Here is a 19,547-nt window from a genome sequence, read left to right as displayed (position 1 = left end):
GCACATGTTTGGTAGAATTACTCAAATGGGGAGTCTGCACTATTTTGGGGAAAAGCTAAGAAGAAAGCACTCAAGTAGTTAAAAATATGCAACCACTGCTTTATTTAAAGGTGCACTCAGTAATTTTTGTCTTTGTGTCATTTTGGACTTACACTGACACCTAGCGGCTTGGATGCAGCATCATTTAAAAAATGCAGAAGTTTTCAGTTTCAGATGCCATTGTATTATTTTAGTATTCACAGTCATCCATGATTAATTTAATCAGTGAGTGAAAGTGTCAAATAACAGGACAGTTACTGAGATTAAGCGAGTTGTATTCGGCTGGTTATGTGATTCTAACATGGCAGCCCCCATATGGTTAATGTTACTGATATGACTGGAGTCTTTGTTTTGATGTGAGTGGACATTATTTCCTACATATATTAAACTTTTTTAATAAGAAAAAAATTACAAGGGGGCCTGGGTAGATCAGCAAGTAAAGATGCTGACTACCACATCTGGAGTCACAAGTTCAAATCCAGGGTGTGCTGAGTGACTCTATTCAGGCTTCCGAAGCATCAAATTGGCCCGGTTGCTAGGGTGGGTAAAGTCACTTTGGGTTAACCTCGACGTGGTTGCTATAATGTGGTTCTCGCGATAACAAACAGTATAGAAGATGAGGTTTTGGACTAAGAGAGTCAGAACGGACAGCTGACCTTCTCAAGTTTGTTGGTGATACAATAAACTTGAACTTTGGCATCTGGAACCCTGGAAGTTTTCTTGCATCTTAGAGAGATTCTTCAAAGATTTTCCACGACAGTGTTAATCACTTGACAATCGGGACTGCCGAGCCAATAGCTTCAAAGTCTGAAAAAATGCATCCGTTTTGTTTGAAAAATTATTCTGTGATTGAGGTGGGGTCTTGTGTTCTCATCAAGTGACCAATGAGCTTCTTAGCTTACATGTGTGGCAGAAAAGACAGGAAGAGAGAGAGAGCGACCTCCATGACTGTGAGAACAGGTACTTTTCAATGCAAAAATTATGCAAAAGCAACTAATGATGTATAAAAATAACCACAACATAAATTTTCCAGTTATGGGCCAATTTAAAAAATAAACTTGCGAAAGCCGACTGAACCTGCATTTGGAGAAGCTTATTGCTCTTTGGAATCAACAATTATGTTTGTATGTGTTACGAGGAGGTGGACATGGCCGGGCCATGATGTGCTGAGTCAACTAATCAGCATGAGAGAGAGATAAAGGGTAGCCGGAGACCCCAGTTCGGGAGAGAGAAACAAACACAGCCACAATTATTTTATGTTGTTTTAAGTTGAGTTTGACGTTTTAAGTTGAGTTTATGCCGGTTCCCGCCTCCTCCTTGGTCATACTTTACCTGGTACAGTATGACATATCTTATGTCAAACTATGACAGTAATGACTATAAATGTGTTGTAATGTGTTACCTTTTAAATGTAATACATTATTTTATAAAAAGTAAACAGAAGCTTATACAATACCTAGTGATATTTCATTGACTGGACAATTTTACATGTACTTTAAAGATACAAAATATTGTATTTTATTTTGATACGTTTAAACTGGGATATTTTGTATTTTATTTTAAATGCATTTTCATGTATTTGTGCCCATCACTGGTAACATATCTACAAGAATTTCATCTTTGTCCATTTACAGGCACATTTGTCGAAATATCTTGTTGACTGAGAAACTGAATAAAGAAAGTGATAATTTTATTGTGTATCTTAAAAGAAATATTTCAATTAGAGTGGAACATCAAATAATATTGCCTAAAGGTCTGTCATGTAATCACATTAAAGACAACAATTGACAAAAGCCACAAGAGCTTTAAAAAAGCTATACTGAACTATAACGAAGCATTCAGTGAACATACAAAGGTGGTTTCCAGGTGGTTTAATGGTCTTTTGATGTAGAATTAACACCTGGGCTACACCAGATTTTAATCTGTTTGCACTAAAACACCATAGCCTGTTTTCCTTGTACTAAGATCCCTCTTCATCGTGAGAAACAGAACAAAACAATTATTTAAAAAAGAAAACAATGTCACACTATGGTAGAGTGATCATTTGCTAGTCCAAGATCAGCAAGTGTCTGCGAAAGTTTTAAAACGGTGTTGAACTGGCTTCATTGTTTAATATTCCTGTCGAATATTCTCTTTGTTCTCGTCGCCCTGTTGTTGTTTCATCTGTGCCACGTCGTTCTCCATCTGTACGATGGCACGCTCAATCTCATAGTTCTTACTAACGAGGGACACCCAGCTGTGAAAACAAATAAACAAAAACAATTCCATTAGAGTTCAGTCAACTTATTGAAATAAACTTTGGTCAAGACAGATTGACAAATATGTTAAAACAGGAATATACTTAATGCAGTACTGACTTTGACTCAAGTTCTCGAAGTTTGGCTCCTCCAGCTAGCTGATCGTTTTTGCGCTGCCAGTTCAGGTCCTGTATCTGTTTTCTGGAAGAAAATAGAAACGCACTGTAAAAATCAAATTATTATCCATTATTATCAACAGGCACGGATTAATGCACAGGCTTACATAGGCTGGAGCTTAGGGGCCCCATGTGTACAGGGGCACCATATTGGCCAGACCATTTTTATTTTTTTATTTACTTCAGCTCGAACAAAAAAAAAAAAAAAAAAGACCCTCATTGGCCCATGAGAAACATAAGAAACATAAAAAATAAGCAGTTAATTGGATAGATGTGACTTGGGTCACATCTGTCCAATCAGCTGCTGGTCAAGTCACTGTTATTGCTAGATGACATAGCGGCAAAATGTCCGAAAGAAAGTACAATAGTGGAGCACAAAAACGGAAAATACAAAGATTAAAGGAATAACGTGACCAAGATGTACTGGGAAAAAAAAATCCCTAAATTGACTGAATACTTCAAAATCTTCGTACAGGAGCAGCTAATCCACATAAGAAATATGCAGGTGATCTAGGAGGATTTTGCGGATGAAATTGGACAATTTAAACGAGGACAAAGAAAACGAGGACACCTCAGCAAGGTCACTGCTGCAATTTATAAGAGCAAAGAAACTACAATCAGTGTTTCCAAATGTTGATACAGCGCGGCTATTTATGACTTTGCCTGTAACCAATGCCAACAGGGAGCGCTCATTTTCAAAACTGGGACCAATTAAAAATAGACAATTTATCTGGCATACCGAGCATTTTCCCGGTGTGCCGACACACTTTGGGGCCGATCAGGGTGCGGACTGGACATCGGGAGCGGGCCGAGAAAGGTGCTGAATGGGCCGCCATAAGCTCACATGAGTCACCGCATTATGCATAACAGACAACAAAACGGTGCAGCGATATGCAGAAAAGGACAGCGTAAAGTTTTTGGGGGACAGCCCCCCAAGTTTTGGGCAAGCTGCCATGTAAAATCCTAGGCCGATTTTTCTTCCCAGTCCAGATGGAACAAAACCACCTGTCTCTGATGTCCATTGAAAATTACGTTCTTTTTTATCAGCCTCATAAAGGACTTCTTTTAGAAAAAATTCTAAAAGGAAGGAATATGCAACAATATGTAGATATTTATTATTGTGCTGCCGTTTCATTATTGCTGTTATAATAACAGTGTTATTATTTAATGCTGGTGTTTTTATGATGGCTTTGTTTTATACACAGTTTAGCGTATTGCACAGTGGTTTGTCTCTCAATAATAATGTTGTGATTTTGCCTCAGTAAAACGGTGTTCTGCACTGATGCAGATGCTGTACCTACCTGTTGGTTTTTAAAGCAGTTACCAGCTTGCAGTTGAACTGTGAATGCAGGGAATTCTGTTGCTTTGCTCTTTATAGTTACATATTTCCTATGTAATTGTTTTGTGGTGGCAGAGGGTAATATCTGGTATTCTTTCCACTTACATCTCTGTTAGTTTTGGTTGTAGTGCCGGTGTTTCTTGATCATAATTAAAGGGCTGCTTCTAAGCACTGGACCTTGTGCTTGTTTGTAATGTTCAATTTCTCATTGAACTTATGTGGTGGTTATTTTCTTACTGTGGTGGTCCACCACTTTAAGGAATATAGGAAGAAACATTGTAGTATTGGCTGTCTCAATGAGTGGGTGTATGCCAATTCACCTTACTATTTGCGTGTGGCACTAAACACATTTTTCGGGGGGGGAGCTCACACAAAGAGCAGCCTAGGGGCCCCTGACCACCTTAATCTGCCTCTTATTATCAAGCTATAAATACATAACTGGAATGTTTTTGTGTTAATATCAAAATTAACTAATTAATTAAGATTCCCAAATTGAGCAAAGCTACTATATTTAACATACACCGATACAAAGAACAGTATTGACATATGATACTCACCTAACCTTCTGCAGTTCCTTTTGTGCATTTTCAATCATCAAGGCCAAATTACTGTTTCAGAGAAGACAACCAATTATAATCAGTAGAAAACCTATCCAAATGAACTAATCTCACAACAGTTTAGATTTCTATTAAAGGGATAGTTAACTGAAAAATTAAAATTCTCTCATAATTTACTCACCCTCATGCCATACCAGATGTGTATGACTTTCTTCTACTGAACACAAATTTTCAGCTATTTCGGTCCATACAATGCAAGTGAACAGTGGCCAGAACTTTGATGGTCCAAAAAGCATATAAAAGACAGCATAAAAGTAATCCATATGACTCGTGGATAAATCTATGTCTTCAAAAGGTTTATGATAGATGTGGGTGAGAAAAATATAAATATTTAAGTCCTTTTTTTACTCTAAATTCTCCTCCCTGCCCAGTATTTGACATAATGCAGGAATAATGCAAATCACAAAAGAATGTGAAAGTGGAGATTTAGCAGTAAATAAGAACATATATATTGATCTGTTTCTCACCCACACTTATAACACTTCTGAAGACATGGATTTAACCACTGGAGTCATATGGGTTATTTTTATGCTGCCTTCATATGCTTTTTGGAGCTTCAAAGTTCTGGCCACCATTCACTTGCATAGTATGGACCTACAGAGCTGAAATATTCTTCTAAAAATCTATATAAAGACTTTTAATTTTTCCAGTATAATCTAACAATATCAATGTTGAGGAATGGTCAAATTAATTTAAAGATCCATATATACAGAGAGACTCAGATTCATGATTACACTTCAAATTACAGACATTAGCCTGTTCACTTACTCGTTCGACACCTTCCATGCATTAGTCCCATACTGGGCCATAAGTTCAAGGTTCTCAATACGCACTGCCTGGTGCTCAAGCTGGGCCATAGAGTTATTAACGCAGTCCTGCCAGGCTGTTATGTCATTCTTCTGCCCAGATGATGGAGCAGGCAGCTCATACCTAAAATAGTTCCAAATATGGTGAGGTATGAATGAAAATAACACTTTGTTATAAAGGGATAGTTCACCCAAAAATGAATATTCTCTCATCATTTACTCACTCTCAAACCATCCCAGATATGGGACTTTCTTTCATCTGCTGAACACAAACAAATTTATTTTGAAGAATGTCTCTGCAGGTCCATAGAATGCAAGTGAATGGTGATTAAAACGCTGAAGCTCCAAAAAGCACATAAAGGCTGCATAAAGGTAATTCATAAGACTCCAGTGGATTAATCAATGATCCAGTAGGTTTTGGGTGAGAAAGACCAAAATATAACTCCTTTTTCACTATAAATTGTTACATCTGTTGCAACAAATTGTTGCAGTCTCCTTGGTGATTATTATTTCTAGCTCGATTACACTTGTGCCATCTAGCACTCTGAGCATGAGTCAAGCACTAGGAAGTTTAATCAAGCTTGAAATCATGGTTGTGCCTAAAGACTGCAATGGCAAGATGTACAAAAAAATAAATGTGTCTGTTCTCACCCAAAATCGATTAGATTGCTTAAGAGGTGTATTAAACCACTGAAGTTGTATGGACTACTTTTATGCTGCCTTTTATGGGTTTATTGTAGCTTCAAAGTTCTGGCCACCATTCACTTACACTGTATGGACCTACAGAGCTGAGATATTCTTCTAAAAATCTTCATTTGTTTTTTGCAGGAGAAAGTAAGTCGTACACATCTGGGATGGCATAAGGGAGAGCAAATTATAAGAGAATTTTCATTTTTAAGTTATATATATGTACGAGCCCAATCCTCACACATGCATTCAAAACAAGCAAAACAAAGTCTCCTTTGGTAAAGTTTGTATAAAAAAAAAAAATCATAATTGTTATATACACTAATGATTAAGTTCCCTCAACACTTGTGCAATTAGTACTACTTATTAATTATGTTTAAGCCACAATAAGAGTAAACAAGCAAAAAATATATGATTGCCTTTATTTTTTAGGAACTATTGAAACTTCACAACTTTTTGTTTCCCTCCCTTTTGTACAACCTATCAAACACGGCCATTTCAGGAAAGTCATCAGTAAACTACACTGCAATTATTGTTACAATACATGTAACGATAGTTTAGATCAGTAAACCTTTAGCTTACCTCTTCATACTGAGCAGCTCTATGGGCTGACGAGCAGCAAGTCTCTCAAACTCATTCCTCATGATATCAGTCTATATGAGAACAACACAACACGAAAGTTATAGTGTGAGCATTAAGTTTATAGTGAGACAGGTAAAAAATTTTTTTAAAACATTTTAACCTCAAAGGCAGAGAAATCAGGTGTGGGCATGTAACTCAGGTAGTTCTTGGTTGGTCTGTATCGTCTTGTCTCCTCCTCGACCAAAGCAGCTGCCTGAAGGCAATCAAAAAAACCGATGTAAGGCTGAATAATGCCTTTTTACAATCAATACTGTAATACTTCAATTTTCTAATTTATACAAATACAATAGCTCAACGGTCACATTCAAGGTCCAGAAAATCTGATTATATCAGTTTGCTGGTCTGGCTCTAATGCAGGTCCAATGATCATTATTTTTCCTCGTTTTAAAGGGACAGGTCGAATAAAAATACATATTCTTTTACTTACTGCTTCTCTGATCCCTGCAGCATCATATCCCTGGTCGAAATACGGCAGAGCATCAACAAAAACATCACCAGCGACTGAAGACGGGCCTGCCATACTCTCCTTCCAGGAACAAACGCATGTTCGCTGTTTCTATTGTGTTTAGATGAACTGATATTTGGACACGTGCGCCACCTTGTGTGTCGGAGTAGTCATTCCTATTCCCAAACCTTTCAGTCCACATTCACTCCAGGTCAAACGTTTAGACACACCAAATCAATCAGTATTATTAATGTTTTTTACAGTTTTGAATGTTAGTTAAGTCATCAGAACTATGACGTATCACTAATGGAAGTATGAGAATTATGCAGTGACCAAAGACAAAGTCGCCCCCTTCGCCTTTTCTCCCAAAACACTAAATAGCAACAAAAACTACCATAACACTTTCCTTAAAGGGGTAGTTCACCCAAAAATTTAAATTCGCAGGTCCAAAAATTATTTACTCCCTCACATGCTATTCCAGATGTGTAACTTTTTTCTTCTGCAGAACACAAATGAAGATTTTAAGAAGCTCTGTAGGTCCATACAGTGCAAGTGAATGGTAGGCAGAACTTTGAAGCTCCAATAAGGACATAAAGGCAGCATACAAGTAATCCATATGACTCCAGTGGTTAAATTCATATCTGCAGAAGCTATATAATAGGTGTGGGTGAGAAAAAGATCAATATTTAAGTCTCTTTTTACTATAAATCTCCACTTACAATTTTGTTTTTGATTATATGCATTCTTCGTGCATATCGCCACCTACTGGACAGAATTTAGGAGTTAAAGGGTGCATCTCAATCAGCTCCCTTGTTCAGTAGTCAGGGCACTGATCAGGGAGTCAGCCATTAATGTCTCATTCGCAAAATCGTTCCAGGGAACTGAAAGGTTCGCTCCCTAATAAACCCCACAATGCACCGTAAAAACCAAGGAGCATATTGCTCACTACCGGAAACGTTGTCATGTCTTCTTAAGTCTCTCAAGTCATTTAAAGACCAGCACAAGTGTCCAAGACTTGTTTTCTCTTCAAAAGAGATGCTGTTTGTAATGTCTTTCCTTCATAATTACATGAAAGTGAAACAATCTTTTAAATATGAGTTGTTAAAAGGTTTAAAATGCAATCTAATATAGATTTTTTTCTTTATGTAATTTATCTGTTATAATAACACTGTACGTTTGAATATCTTCAAGGAAAATTAAGGACAGTGCCATTCTATGCATGAGCTCTTATCGCACAGGTGATGGGAGTCATTTGGTGTCCCAATGTTCAGTGGATCAGTACCTTTACAGTGCACACATTCGTGTTCACAATATACTGATTCACGACGGAGCTGATTGAGATGCAGGGAACGTTTTTTCAGGAGAATTTAAGGACTTATATTTTTTTATCTGTTTCTCACCAACTACAATGGAGATTAATTTGTTTATAGAAAATCTGAGATGTTATGAAATGCCAAATATGATTGAAATGAACAGGAATTGGCACACCCTTTTCCAAAGTGGTTATTTTGAATGAGCATTATCTTAATTTGTTACTCAAAAAAGCATTTTGCTGTATTTGCATTAGTTGACAAATTTTGAACTGTAACAATTGCCCCTATCTCTACATGATATCCCTCTCCCCTTTAAAAAAGAATAATCATTTTAATAAAAACAAACTGCTGTTATAATAATTTTCACACAAATGATGTTGCTCCATCGATATTCAATAAAAAGGAATTTATTTTTTCAATCTTGATACATTTTTGACCAGAAAAAAAGAAGCTATTTTTCCTTAAGGTGTGCAATTCGATCACATGGTTTAATACACTTGCTAACACTGTGAGAGAGAAGGTATTTTTATTTGCAAATGTAATAAAAAACTTAGTTACAAAAATATTCCTAAATACCATACAAAGAGTAAGAGTCTCTAAAAATTTGCATTGATAGTTGTTGCCATTTTATCAAAACAAAAATAGGGATTTGTGTTAAACTTTCTTAAAGTAATGATTTGTTTACATTTCAATTATTATTATTATTATTATTGTTTACATTTATTAATGTCTTTATGTCCTTAATTTGTATTGGTCATTTTCTACCTGTTGTCAATTGACTGATACTTACATCACAGCAAATGGAGGAAGATGGAGACTGTAAATGTTTGGATTTGGGGAGGTGGTTATGTACAACTTTTTTGACCACTTTGTTATTTTAATTGCTTTTTCGTTTCATTTGAAATATAACTTGAATTTATAAATATTTTTGGTTTAAGTTCTTCCTGTTTCAACAAAATAATTCAAGTTTCAAAAAGAAAATCAACTGGTAGAAATTGAGTAAAATTATCACCGAAAGTAAAAAGAGCAAACATGACAAAAGTTTAATGTTTGACATTCAACTTGAAATGTCATTTCTGTGCATCTGATAAATCATAAATTAATTATTGAAGGGGAATAGAAGCCATCCTTCATTATGTTTTTTTTTAACTACATATCATTTTCAGTTGGAACATTTTTTAGATACAAAAAAATACTTTCATTAGCCTACCTTATGTTCTGGTATAATACAAATGACATTAAAGACAAAAAAACAGGTAAGTGAAAGACATCTGAAATGGCCATTAACCCAACCCTAGTTATAACCAAAATAACATGACAGGGACTGCTCCCTTTCCTCTGTGTTCTACTTCCATCCTCTTTGTTCCTTGAGCTTAAAAACTCATTTCAAGCAGTTTCCTCTTCTGTGATGGCACAGCAAATCCAAGCTGGAGAATTTTCAGGGCGGAACAAGCTGATTCCAGTGTTGACCTCATCTCCACCCAAGAGTATTCTCAACAGGACATGAAACGAGATGTCGGTCGAGTCATCACACTCCTGTGAAGAATTAATGGCCGATCATACTTGGCGTCTGACTCAGATTTAGTGCTGTTTGGACAGTCCTTTATTTCTTCTGTAAGAATTTCCCTGCAAAAAATATGCAAACAAAATATGTTTAGAGCAAAACAAAGAAAATCACTTTTTCTCTGTCTTCTCATTCCACTCAAATGGAAACGCAGAAAATGATTTACCAAGCCCCTTGAGAAATTTGTTGACTCCACTCTGTTCTGGTTCAGGATAGGAATCAAGATATTCTGCAGCTCTCAGTTCAAACAGTCCTGTAAACCAGGATGATACATTCTTCTCAAAACAAAATTCATAAAAACATAAAAATAAATATTTACAAATAAGTCTTCATAGTTGGCTTTCTATAAACACCCCCCTCGCTCACCTTTAACACCTCCTTTTCTAAGCTCTCGGTCATGAATGAAACCGGCAAACATCTGTGTGTCCATGAAGAGCTGCAGAAACTGTCGCACTCCTCGTGAAGGATGAGATTTCCTGAAAACATCCCTCTGCAGCTCTCGGGACCCACCAGGTCCTCCTTCGGTCATATGAAGGGAATAATGCCCAACCACCTCAACAAAGAACCACACAAATGCCTCTGACATCAAAGTGCTCAGGTCTGATTCATCTGTTGGAAAATGGAACCATAACGTCACACAATGAGACTACATTTAGTAAAAAACAACTACACTAGGGCTGGGTGATGCATAAAATATTCCCAGTAATGTTTTCTAAGTACATCAAGCAATATCATGATGACTTTATTGTTCTTTTGTGCAAATGAATGAAAATTATTAAATATCATCCTTTCAAACTTTGTGGATTTCTAAACTAGATTTGAACTGTATTTTACATAAAACATTTTAAATCAACTTGGCCTCAATGGCTGCTTGGTGGAAATGATGGTTCCTCTGATTGAAAAAGAACAACCTTTGAAATAATTTCAGGGCAAATAAATAAATATATAGATATTTATTACACTGCTCTCTGGAATACTCAATCCTGTTTTGTCAACTGCGCCAAGCAACAGTCTGATATTTCTGAATAATGACCGCAAATCCGGAATAAAGTGATATTTCACCGGAAATCTTGGTATTGGGAGTCATCTTCCCTACTTTTTGTATAACTGAGCGATCTCTACACGAAGCTTGCAGAGTAAGACTACTACACTATAAAAAATGAAATTGCATTTTATCCAGATTATGGGGGGTTTTGAGTCACAGAAACTCAAAATGTATATGTACATGTTAGTCCAACAATATTCCCCCAAATGTTGTCCCAACTAGTCAAACAGAGTTGTCTAATTGAACAATTTCTTATTGAATAGTGTTGCTGATGTGTGAGTTCACAGCATGCATTGCAACATGAATTAATTATGTGGTAAGTGTTTTAGTTAAGTTGTTGTTTTTGCTGACTTTATTTATGTTATTTTTGGTGTTTTTGCCACCAAGTTAATAGTTGTGTGGTAATCATCTTCTTCTTAGCGTTTGCACTGCGTGCCCAGCCACAGAACAGCATCTTGTTATGCCAGGTGTAGAGCCTCGAGTCCGCCATAGAAATGAGTTAGCGGACACTCATTGACAATGTGCTGCATGGTTTCTGATTCCCCACAGCTGCAGTTTGGGTTGGTGGCTTGACCCCACAGAACAAGGTTGACTGCACATCGACCTTGTCCCGTCCGGAATCGGTTCAGCGTGGACCGTTGCACACGGATTGTCGGTGTGGTTTCGACATTGGAGCTTTTGCTCCAGGAGAAGGTGGCTGGCATCGGCATGTGGACTGACAGCTGGACTGGACTGTACTGGTGGTATTTGGGAGGCTCCCAGTCGACGAATCAGGCTCCAACTTTTCCGACTGGAGTGGGTGAAGTTGAGTTTTTATACTGATTCTTCCCATCTGATTCGTCTGGCATCATCCAGGGATTCAAGTAGGTGGTCGGCAATGTTGGGGTTTCCAGACCCTTCATACTCCTCGAGGAGAGCTTGTCATTCAACACCCAAGCATGGTGTGTAGACCAGCCTAAAGCTACAGGGGATGGCTGCAGTAGCAGAACTGAAAATTGCTCCTTCGTATCATTGGTAAACTTCCTCAATTGGGATGCAGCAAGAAGGAATGGTTACAACACTTCTCTCCAGCTTGCTACTGTACAGATCCCAGTCGGCTTTATGGAGGTTCCATCGCTTCTTGGCCGATCAGTGGATAATCGGCAGTTGGAGTCCAATGTGGATGAACAATGGTCTGTGCTGGCTATGAGGGAAGTCTTCCAACACCATCTGGTTTGTTGGCTGGGGGTGGTCACCGCTCGATGTGAGCCAATACAAGTCTGAGTAGTGAGTAGTCCTTTTTCCATCTTGCTGAATGGAATGTACCACGTTGGATCATTGCAACTTCTGATCCTAGCTGGAAACCAGGTCGGAGTTGACAGGGAGCATGATGAGAACGCTGATCCAAAGCCCCCTCTGTGTGGTGATGTTAGGAGCTCATCTTTTAACTTAATGAGGTTTGTTGATTGTCACCATTATTAAGGTTTGTGTGACACAGGACTGAGGTTTATTGTGTGTATATGTCAAACTATTGTACATGTTTTAAGCACTCATCAAGTCAATTACTCATCAAATTATGAATTAACAGACAACAAGACTTGAAGAAACGAGACAATGGACCACACCTTATAACACATGAGTGAAACCAATCTTTTCTCTGAGTCAGATTTGATAGGTTTGGGTGTGAAAGCATATTGGCATGTGTGATAAGTCTGACCTCCTTTCCTGTCCCGTGAGGTTTGTTCTAGTATCTCCTCCCTGTTCTCCACGATCTCCTGAAGCGCTGCCTGCAGCTTGCTGGGTAAGATACAGTCCTCATCTCCAAGCTGCGACAGAGATTACCAGAGGGAGAGAGAACGATGCATATATGAGCATGCTAATTTAAGACAGAATCATAGACATTTCATCTAGGGAAAAATACATAAAGTTTTCAAATCGAAAGTAGATGTTTATATCCTAACTCCATATAAAAAAAAATTTTTTCAGCTTTTGGATGAACCCATTGATTCTCAATGTAAAAATGCACAGAGAATATATGAATGCATTTACTGATGTTAATGAATAGAACCGTATTGTACAGTGATAATAATTACATTTATATTGAAGTGAAGTGAAACAAGGGTCTCACTCTATATAAGGTGTCTTTAACTACTACTTACTTACATTAAAATACATACAATACTAAGTTTTTATTGTGTAACTACATGTTGTTCTGCAAAAGTCTCACAAAATTCACATTTGCTGCTACTGAGGTTGAGGTATGGGTAGGCTAAAAAGTAGGAGTAGGGTTAGGTGTAAGGTTAACAGTGTAACTACAGATACAATTAAATGCAGGTACTATGCAACAACACATACATGTACATAATAAGTACATGGTATCAAATGCTTAAGTACATAGTAAGACACCTAATACAAAGTGGGTCCCAAATGATCATTATTGGTCACTTTGACGTACTGGATAATATGTCATGGTCTATGTTTACCCATCATAATTATAATTTTTAATTATATAGAGGTGTGCCATTCTATTAGTGTTTGTAGATTTGATGTAGCCAAGATTAAAAGTCATTATTTACTTACCCTCATGTTGTTCCAAAAATGTATGACTTTCTTTCTTCCATGGAACACAAAAGGAGATGTTAAGTAGAATGTTCAGTCTCAGTCAACATTCATTCAATATTCATGGGAAAAAAGCATGACAAAATATTTTTGGTGAATGGTGACTGAAGCTAACTTTCTGTTAAAGCAGATTCATCTCCTTTTGTGTTTCCTGCAATAAAGGAAGTCATGAGGGGTTGGAACAAAATGACACCCTCATGTAAACAATGAGATAATTTTAATTTTGGGGTGAACTATCCCTTAATCACACTCAATAAATGTTTTTAAAATCTGGTAAAATGGAACAGAAAATTTAAAACGGCATCTTTTTGATTAACGCCACCTCTGCCTATAATGACATTTCCCAAAATTATTAGTCACCATAGAATTTTTTGTACTCAATGACATATAACAATAATACACAAAGAGTTTTTAAACTGCACACACACACACACACACACACACACACACACACACACACACACACACACACACACACACACCTGTATTATTAGAAAACTAAAACCCTCATACACACCTGAACGACAAACTTGTCTGCACACAAATCCACAATAAGCACCTAGAATAATGAGACAAAGAAAAAATGAGAGGGGGCATGAAAAAGGTTGCAATGACAACACAAACGCCCATATTATGTAACAAATTTACATACAGTATGTGCAATTCATGCTCTTTGAATGCAGATAGCACAAACACATATTAAGCAAATATAACAGAAACATGTTCTACATCAACTATACAACTAGATGTGTCTTAAATTAACCTCATTAGACTTTGTAATGTCTCGACTGATCAGTTGCAGAGTTATAAGGATTTCTTTACTAACTGACAAATTTTGATTAAATGTGGTGTGCTATCATAAGTTTGTTAAGTTTGGACATTTTGAAGCCAAGATGCACATAACAACTGATTGAAAACAAGGGACTTCTGTCATGCATTTGGATATTCTCATAGTCACTATTAAATACTTTATACCTTAGTAAAATGGTACTTTATTGGCAGAATTTGAAGTTTTCTTTAAGCCGTTAAACAATGGAAACAATTCAAGTCAAGGCAGTTATTAAATTAAACTGTCCGTGGCTATAATCAAATCATAAAGCTCTCCTCTGTTTTTTAGAAGCATCTTATATTGGATCAATGACAAAGTTGAATAAAATTCCCTCTGGGCAGTCTGTTTTCTACAGACCAGATGCGTCTAAGTAAGACACGGTCATAGTGTGTAAAACGAATCGGTTACTAACGTAACCTTGGTTCTCTCTAGATGAGGGAACGAGTATTGCGTAAGCTAGCTTACGCTACGGGAAAGATTAATCTTTTCTGAGATATTGAAGCCAAAAAATTATCCTTAATTTTGTATCCATTGTCAACGCAGTGCGGCAGCTGCAGACCTTGAGCGAGCTAGCTAGCGAGCTCATTGGTTGCTCTGCGGCAACTGCTGCAGCCTATAGACGAGCTTGGGCGAACTCGCATCCAATGAGAGGCGTCCGCGTGCTCACTGCATCAAAGCCCGCCAAAAGGGCGTGACTAGAGTGCATATAAGCGTAGTTCGTAGGCTGGAACCCTGGTTCTCGTGGCGCGAAGCACGGCCGGTTACGCAATACTCGTTCCCTCATCTAGAGAGAACCGAGGTTACGTTAGTAACCGCTTCGTTCTCTTACGAGAGGTTCTCTCGTATTGCGTAAGCTAGCTTACGCTACGGGAACCCTTTGTCAAAGCCGTGCGTACCAAGCATCCACTGCATGAGCCCCAGGGAATTAAGGGGGACCCGGGAGAGCCCTTGTGAGTGGGGAATTAATATTTGGCCGGCAAGAGTGCGGGCCAGTGTGTGTGTAGTACATAAGCACATAGACAGAGAGGCGGTGCCGGTCTGTGTGGACTGTGTCCCATTAATGCAGCTCACCAGGGGAGCTGTAGCATATTAAACCGCTAGCAGTTTAGCCTGCAGAGCGGGTACTTCCAGATTGTAAAATCTGACAAAGCTGGAGGGGGAAGCCCAGCCCGCTGCCACACATATGTCGTGAATGGAAATCCCGCTGGACCATGCCCACGAGGAGGCCATGCCTCTAGTGGAGTGAGCCTTAATGCCTAGCGGGCATGGTAGGTCTTTTGATGCGTACACGGCAGCAATAGCGTCCACTATCCATCTGGACAGTGTCTGTTTCGAGGCGGCGAGACCTTTGGTGCGCCCTCCGAACGAAACGAAAGCTGCTCGGAGCTTCTGAAAGATGCGGAGCGCGCAGTATACAATCTCAGTGCTCTGACTGGGCAAAGGAGATTGGCGTCGCGTTCGCTATCAGATGCTGGTAGCGCCGACAAGGAAATGATCTGTGCTCTGAAAAGAGTACCGATCACCTTGGGGACGTAGCCGTGTCTAGGCTTTAAAATGACCTTGGAGTCACTTGGTCCAAACTCAAGACACGCAGCGCTGACAGATAGCGCGTGAAGGTCTCCCACCCGTTTAACTGATGATATGGCAGTTAGAAAAACGGTTTTAAGTGAGAGGTGTTTCACATCCACGGATTGAAGCAGTTCGAAAGAGGGGGCTTTCATAGCTTCGAGAACTATAGAAAGGTCCCAGATAGGAACCGATGGGGGGCGCGGAGGGTTCATCCTTCTAGCTCCCCTGAGGAAGCGGATGACCAGCTCGTTTTTACCCTGTGACTGGCCGTGCAGGGGTTCAGCGAACGCCGCGACGGCCGCCACGTACACTTTGAGCGTGGATGGGGATCTGCCCTTATCCAGTAGCTCTTGTAAAAACACGAGCAGTGGCGACACCCCACATGTCCGTGGGTCCAGGTCTCTGTCGGTGCACCATTTTGAAAACACAGACCATTTTGATGCATAGAGTCTTCTCGTGGAGGGGGCTCTAGCGTGTATGATGGTGTTTATTACTCCTTCTGGCAAAGCGACGGGTAGTCGTTGATCACCCACGCGTGTAGCGCCCAGCGCTCTGGGTGGGGATGCCAGATCGTTCCGCGAGCTTGCGAGAGGAGATCTGCTCTCACTGGGATGGGCCACGGCGCTGTCAGTGACAGCTGCGTAAGCTCCGGGAACCATGTTTGATTCTCCCAGCGGGGCTATGAGGAGCACCGAGTGGCGCGTTTCCTGATCCTCTGCATTACCTGTGGCAATAGCGAGACGGGAGGGAAGGCGTAAAGCGGGCGGTTGGGCCAGTCCTGGGCCAGCGCGTCCTCGCTTCGAGAAAAATATTGGGCAGTGAGAGTTCTCTTCTGACGCAAAGAGGTCTATCTCTGCTCTGCCGAATATGCGCCATAACGTCTGGACTGTTTGAGCATGCAGGGACCATTCCCCTGGGGAATATTGTCTCTGGACAGTCTGTCTGGGCCGTCGTTCAGGTGGCCTGGCACGTCGCGTCGCCCTCAGCGGCGCAGGTGGCGCTGGGACCAACTCAGTATGCGTTTCGTCAGATGGAAGAGGTTCCTGGATCTGACACCGCCCTGACGGTTTAGATAGGATACCACAGACCTGTTGTCCGAGCGGACCAGGACGTGGTGACCCTGAATGATCGGGAGGAAGCGCCGGCGGCGTGCTCGACCGCTATCATTTCCAGACAATTTATGTGAAGGAGCTTTTCCTGAACTGACCATAGGCCAAAAACCGGAGAGCCCTCGCAGACCGCGCCCCAACCCGTGTTGGACGCGTCTGTTGAGATGACTTTTCGGCGAGATATAGCTCCCATCATCACTCCCCGCTGATACCACTCGGCCACTGTCCAGGGCTGCAGAGCTGAAATACAGGTCTGAGTCACTCTGATTGCCTGGCGGTCTGTGGCCCAAGCCCGGCGAGACGCGCGGGTGTTTAGCCGATGCTGAAGCGGGCGCATGCGCAGTAAACCCAGTTGAAGTACTGCTGTGGCTGAGGCCATGTAGCCTAGCACTCTCTGAAATTTCTTCAGAGGTGTGAGGCTGTTCATCTGAAATGACGCGGCTAGTCGCTGTACACGGCGCGCACGCTATGTAGATAAGCGAGCCGTCATTGCCACTGAGTCTAGTTCTATTCCAAGGAAGGAAATTGTCTGACTGGGCTGTAGTGAGCTCTTGGTCCAATTGACTGCAAGGCCCAAACTGTTCAGATGACTGAGGAGAACTGTCCTGTGAGACAGAAGCTCCGTATGTGATTGTGCCAAAATCAGCCAATCGTCCAAATAGTTCAGAATTCGCAAACCCTGACTCCGCAGGGGTGCGAGCACCGCGTCCATTTCAGTGGGCAGAGAATGGGCGCGCGCACGTATTCGTGAGCGCATTTATTGACTCTAACACTCGAGTGGTTCGTAACCGCTTTTGAGTGTGCTCTGATGGGGACACGGAACGTGTAATGCTTGTGTGTAGAGGTGAACACTGGATTGTGGGCACATTTTCTACACATAAGGCTGGTCGTGTGACAGAGCGGCCAGAGAATGGGCGCGCGCACGGATTCGTGGGTGCGTTTATTAACCCTAACACTCGAGCGGTTCGTAACCGATTTATGTGAGTGTGCCGTGATAGGGCCACGGGATGTGTAATGCTTGTGTGTAGGGGTGAACACTAGATTGTGGGCACATTTTCTACACATAAGACATGTTTGCTCTCTGGTATGGACACGGGATGTGTAATGCTTGTGTGTAGAGGTGAACACTGGGTTGTGGGCACATTTTCTACACATATGGCATGCTTGCTCTTTACCAGATTTATTTGGGTCGCCGTGAAAACGGCGTTTGAGCTGCAGGCAAGCGCCGTTAACACCGGCTTGTTGGCTGCTGAATCTACCACTGTAGTAGCCTGAAGGAAGGGGACTGACAGGGGGCGAAGCTTTGACTGTGGTCCGGCCGCAGCGGGACTGATCCGTCGTTTTGTCAACAAAGCTAGGAGGACTTCGGTTGTTCAGGTTTCAGTGCAATTCTAGTCCGAGGCCTGCGGGGGGGGCGGCGGTCTGCGGCGGCTGTCTGAGCGCGATCGAGGGCGGCCGCCCTGTCGCTGAGAAGTCTGGCTTTGTTGAGCTGGGCGCTGTGAAGAGGCTCGTGCAGGAGGCTCACGTGGGCGGCCTGCAGAGGAGCTAGCGCGACGAGGCAGAAAGAGATTCATGGCTTGTGTGGCTTTTTGGACCTCTGAAAACCGGTCAATGATACCACTCACCGCGGAGCCGAAGAGACCGGATGGAGAGAGCGGTGCGTTGAGGAACGTGAGCGCTCTGCTTCTCCCATGTCGGCTAGCGTTAGCCACAGATGTCTCTCGGTCACAGTCAGCGCGCCATGCACTTCCCTATAGCTTGGGCTGCAGCTTTGGTAGCGCGGAGGGCGAGGTCCGTAGCACTCCGTATGTCTGCAACCGCCTCTGGATGCCTGCTTTCCTCATCCCACTCCCGCAGAAGGTCCGCTTGGAGGATCTGTAGGACGGCCATAGAGTGCAGAGCAGATGCAGCTTGGCCGGCGGCGGAATAGGCGCGGCCAACACAGGCGGAAGTTGTTCTGCAGGCCTTAGACGGGAGCACTGGTTTAGACCGCCATCTCGCGGAGGGCGGGCAAAGGTGTGCTGCTACCGCATCCTCGACCGGAGGGATGGAAGCGTAGCCCTTCTCAGTGGCGCCGTCCACCGAAGTGGAGTTCCGGCAGGAAGGGAGCGGCCCGGGTAGCGGGTGCTGCGCGGCGGCGGCTCTGTAGAAAGCAGCCGTCAAGTCTGTTGGGTGCCTGCTCAAGGGGCGGTGACCACTCGAGCCCGAGGCGGTTGACGGCCTGTGTGAGGAGGCGTGTTAGTTCCCCTTCGACTCCGGCGCGGGTCCTGCTGGATTCCTGGGCCGAGGAGGAGCCATGTGATGGAATGGCCGATGCGAAGAGCTTCGCTGAAGAGATGAAAATCAGGGTTCCAGCCTACGAACTACGCTTATATGCACTCTAGTCACGCCCTTTTTGGCGGGCTTTGATGCAGTGATGCCTCTCATTGGATGCGAGTTCGCCCAAGCTCGTCTATAGGCTGCAGCAGTTGCCGCAGAGCAACCAATGAGCTCGCTAGCTAGCCCGCTCAAGGTCTGCAGCTGCTGCACTGC

The 19,547-nt window shown here is 41.7% G+C and overlaps 2 protein-coding genes across 3 annotated transcripts in view; both read right to left on the bottom strand.

Moving 5' to 3' along the window:
- Window positions 1-1,574: 1,574 nt before the first annotated feature.
- bcas2 (BCAS2 pre-mRNA processing factor) lies at window positions 1,575-7,098 on the bottom strand. Its single transcript, XM_052094546.1, has 7 exons — window positions 6,971-7,098; window positions 6,644-6,736; window positions 6,484-6,554; window positions 5,177-5,338; window positions 4,349-4,399; window positions 2,397-2,477; window positions 1,575-2,275 (listed from the first exon to the last, which is right to left on the bottom strand). Exons 1-7 carry the CDS (start codon window positions 7,061-7,063, stop codon window positions 2,149-2,151), a joined length of 678 nt encoding a protein of 225 aa, XP_051950506.1. The 5' UTR covers window positions 7,064-7,098; the 3' UTR covers window positions 1,575-2,148.
- A 1,588-nt stretch (window positions 7,099-8,686) lies between these two features.
- Window positions 8,687-19,547, bottom strand: part of dennd2c (DENN/MADD domain containing 2C) — a 39,002-nt gene continuing 28,141 nt past the window's right edge. For both annotated transcript variants that reach the window (XM_052093779.1, XM_052093780.1), the window contains exons 15-19: window positions 14,026-14,067; window positions 12,607-12,715; window positions 10,232-10,474; window positions 10,032-10,118; window positions 8,687-9,927 (exon numbers count right to left, since the gene is read on the bottom strand). In XM_052093779.1, the coding sequence (XP_051949739.1) occupies window positions 9,905-9,927; window positions 10,032-10,118; window positions 10,232-10,474; window positions 12,607-12,715; window positions 14,026-14,067 (504 nt within the window). In that variant the 3' untranslated portion in view covers window positions 8,687-9,904. The remainder of the gene's footprint in view (window positions 9,928-10,031; window positions 10,119-10,231; window positions 10,475-12,606; window positions 12,716-14,025; window positions 14,068-19,547) is intronic.

The sequence above is a fragment of the Xyrauchen texanus genome, chromosome 27 (assembly GCF_025860055.1).
Source record: "Xyrauchen texanus isolate HMW12.3.18 chromosome 27, RBS_HiC_50CHRs, whole genome shotgun sequence".
NCBI lineage: Eukaryota > Metazoa > Chordata > Actinopteri > Cypriniformes > Catostomidae > Xyrauchen > Xyrauchen texanus.
The sequence above is the reverse complement of the archived record's forward strand: the minus strand, read 5'-3'. Positions and strand labels throughout refer to the sequence as shown.